The following is a 4,028-nucleotide window of genomic DNA, read 5'->3' on the forward strand; positions in this document are numbered from 1 at the left end:
CGGGGTTACATTATTCTATAAACCAAAACAACTATTTCTGTGTTCACACAGGACCAACCAAGCGGAGTGCAATTAAAGAAGGTTTACTGTGGTGGGACCTGAACAAAAGCAAAGAAAAGATCCCATCTGAACGCAGGGTTAGTCCTTTATCAGTCTGTGATACACAAACAAAGAAACAAAATATTGTTACATTAGGAAATTTTTTTTATCTTAACACAGATCAATTTTGCTTTTTAACTTGTGTTTTAACTGTTTGGAATAATGTGGATTTCAAAAAGTGTTATACCCTCAAAGTCCAAAGGCATTAAATGTACATATGTGCTTTCTTTTCTTTTCTGAAAGACTGAAACAATGTCCAAAGCTTTCCCTTGCGTTCACCAAAGTGCATGCTGGGAAACAGAGCAGGCACCTTCCACTTTGAGAGACAATAAAAAGGTAAAGAAAAGCATTTTTTTATTATTTTATTATTTATTATTATTATGAAAGATTGATCATATTTTCAGAGATTGGATGCAAATAAATGTACGTGTTGGAGGAGTTTATACCAATATCAAAAGTATCTTCTTGCCCACAGAGTCACCGGGGGTCAGAGAAACTACAGGTGGTGCCTCTTATGAACCTACACAAAGAGAACGTCTTGTGAAGGAAAAAAGACAAAGCAAATGGTGGCTGGACTGCAGTGTGCCACAAACATAAACTGACATGTATTGATAAATTTGGCTCCTTTTTTTGCCTCGTGCTGCAGCTGAGCTTTTGTTTCAGTGGTTTCAGTTACCGCTTTTCTCACAGATGAAACTTTTAGATAAAAACTGAACTCCTCTGTAGCTTCCAATGCACTTTACAAATCCTTCTTACATCTGTAAGTGAACTGAAATGTATAAAAGTGTACATAGATTCCCTTGCTTTGTACCTCTCTTGGATAATGAAAAAGGTCATGCCCAAGGGGGTGTATGGATTTTTTTTTCTGTATCTCATACTTTTATGTTGAAAGTGAAGCAACTTTTTTTTTACAGCAGGAAATGTTGGGGAGCTGGAGGAAACCTATTTGTACAACCACAACAAGCAAGTTTAGACACGCAACGTGCAGAAGTCTTTGGTAATGGCTTAACGTGGGTCTATAACTTTCACTGCTTAAAGAGAAATTCTGGTCAATTTCTCAGTGAAAATTCAAAATAAGACACTAATTTGTATTTATATTAATGTTGCTATAATTAAAAATATATTGCTTTTTGGCATAAAAGAAATTATACTTTTTTTTAATATAACGTCACTTTTCTAAGTTTTAAGTTGTAACGTCAGCAGCAAACATTGCGGTGGATCTCATCCAGAAATTTGTAGATATAACTTGTCGACATATAACAAGTGATCCTTGCTGTAAAATCCACTTTGTAATCCGATTCGCCTTAAGTCTGGTTGTGCTTACACAATTGATTTTCTGCACAAGAATCTGTTGAAATGTTTTAGTTTGACTTGTGATACTTAAGTATCTCAATTGTTTGTGAACAAGTTAAAAAAGTTTTTTTTTTTTTCTTTATAGTTACTTTTTAAAATGAAAACTGCCTCCAGAGCCTCAGGTTGCAGAATTAACTGAATCTATACCCAGGAAGTCACTCAAAAATACAATTAAACATGTATTTTGAGAAGGAAAACCATTTTAACCTATCATTAGAAACCATAGACTCGCTAACTTTATTATTTTTATTTTACTTTAAGTGACTTTGGAGAACTTTTTTTTTTTTACAACTGTTAATGTTCGGTGATTGTATGGGGCCAACCTTTTGTAACAGTGATGAATAAATTATATTCCACAACAGATCTCTACGTTTTGTTTACCAATCAAAAATATGACAATAAACACAAATAAAACCATTTTTGTACCATAAATTGGTATCATTTTTAATGCTTTATTTTGAGTTTACAACCATTTCTTATATATATTTTGTGTGTGTTGTTTTCCTCATCCAAAAGGAAGTTTTTCATTTGTCCCACACTGACACCTGCTGGTAGAGCAGGAACTGCATCCAACATGGCCGCCGTTGAGTTGAATGACTGCAGAAGCCTTTCAGATCACACAAAGATCATTTATTGAATTTTCTGAGCTGGTCGCAGATTTTTTGACTAAACAAAAGTAAACTGAATCCTGTCAGAAACTCTTTCAAACTCCAAAACAGTGAGACAAGTTTGTCCTTCGGCTGCTTGTGCTTCCCGAACGGCTCGGCCACTTCCATCCATGTCGCTGCCCGCAGCTACTGTTCCTCGGCCCGACCCTTCACCACTCCTCCGCGGCCCTGTTTGAGTCCTCGTCGGCCACTGCGCAGTCCAGCCGCTGGACGCTGGGGAGCGCCAGATCCCTCTCGTTCAACTTTTCCAAAAACGAGGCGAGCAGCCGTTTGTTTAAGTGGTCCGTCAGCGTCCTTTCTTGCTCCAGCCGCTCCTTGGACGCGTCGGTCTCTGGCTCCGCTTCCTCCATCTCGGTGGCCGCGCTCGGCTCCAGAGCGGCCCGCTGGTGGTTCAAGGGCAGGCCGTTCGACTGTTCACCTTCCCCGGCTTGCTGCTCCGTCCAGCTCCCGGCGTCCGCCCCAGATTCGGTCTCCATCTGCGTAATTAAAGTGGTCTGTAGAGCAGCATTTTCCAGCTCTTTTAGGCGTTTGCTGTAGAGCCCGTGGGCGGAAGAGTCGTTATCGGCCGGGCTGTTGTCGTGTGGGGGCTCGCCAGTTTGCTCCATGATGCTCTGCGTCAGGAAATCAGCCCAGAAGACACGCGGCAACGTGGAAAAGGGAGAAGTGTCGCCCTCTTGTGGTCATCAACCATATCGCCTGCCTTTCGTTTTATGTACTGCAGATAAATGGAAATTATGTTTTTATCCAAAAATATGACTTTTATGAAACTAGAATTTTTTTCAAATTCCACATTTACAAATTTAAATAGTCCAATTTACAACATTCTTTAAATTTATTGCATCTGGAGTTTAAATCAGATTACAAAACAAAGTACATGTAAACTGTGAAGGCTACAGGAAACATTTAATCTTTTAATAAAACAGCTTTATTTAAAAATATAAACATATTTGAAAACATGTTTAAATGGAAGATGTTTTAGTTGAGCAATTTTAGAAGTTTACAATAAAACTACAAAATCTAAAACTGATTAACACAAATACGATTTCTAAAACTAGACTATCTTGGAACGGAAAAAATGATTGAATACTTAAAACCTGCAAAAGGGAAAATAACTGCAACAAAGAGAACAGCGATAAAATAAATTATTGCACTTTACAGAATATAGAATAATTAGCGATTCAACATAAAATTATGCTATAGTGGCATTATTTCTTCTTTCTTTCTTAATAATGATTATGTCGTTTTAAGCCAAAAGGAAAAAAAAAAAAAACTTTGTAGTTTTCTGGGATGTGCAGGTTGCACAGAAGATATTCTTTATCTATTGTCCTGAGTCCATTTCTTGATAAACTTTATTTTTATAATAAAAAAATATACACAAAAATTGGAAATTTGAAAGACTTTCTCATATTGGTTTTTCTTCCTAAATTGGATGAAAAGTTAAAATTAACCATCTAAAATTGTAAAAACATTGGAATTCTCTTTAGAGTAAGAGATTTACTTAATTATCCGTCCTTTGCATATATTATACTGTTCTCTTGCACTTCAGAATTTTAATTATTGCTCTGAAGTCTGTGGAAAAACATATTCTGCCCACAAAAAACTCTTGTTTCTATTGCAGAAAAAAGTACTCAGAAATATTTCTATAAAAAAATAAAAACAGAGCAACAGAGAACACACAAACAATCTATTTGCAGAATTACAATTACTAAATGTGAGGGTTTAATTGATTAAACAATATTACAGAGACGGAACAGAATAAGTAACTGGAGAATATCTTCTGTTTTGGAAAGTTAAACTCTCCCTCTCAAACTCATGTCACTTTGAAGGCATTGGTTAAAGAATTTTTTTGTGTGTTTGTTTATTGTCTTCTATCAATTTGGGAATAAAGTTTAATGAGCAGCTATTTTT

General features: G+C 36.3%; 1 protein-coding gene across 1 annotated transcript in view; it reads left to right on the top strand.

The window, feature by feature from the left end:
- The window catches only part of slc5a5 (solute carrier family 5 member 5), a 16,160-nt gene extending 14,276 nt beyond the window's left edge, over window positions 1-1,884 (top strand). The window contains exons 15-17 of the mRNA XM_024279316.2: window positions 52-137; window positions 343-435; window positions 575-1,884. Coding sequence (XP_024135084.1) covers window positions 52-137; window positions 343-435; window positions 575-643 — 248 coding nt within the window. The 3' untranslated portion in view covers window positions 644-1,884. The remainder of the gene's footprint in view (window positions 1-51; window positions 138-342; window positions 436-574) is intronic.
- The last annotated feature ends 2,144 nt before the right edge of the window (window positions 1,885-4,028 follow it).

The sequence above is a fragment of the Oryzias melastigma genome, linkage group LG4 (genome assembly GCF_002922805.2).
Source record: "Oryzias melastigma strain HK-1 linkage group LG4, ASM292280v2, whole genome shotgun sequence".
In the NCBI taxonomy this organism is placed as follows: Eukaryota; Metazoa; Chordata; class Actinopteri; order Beloniformes; family Adrianichthyidae; genus Oryzias; species Oryzias melastigma.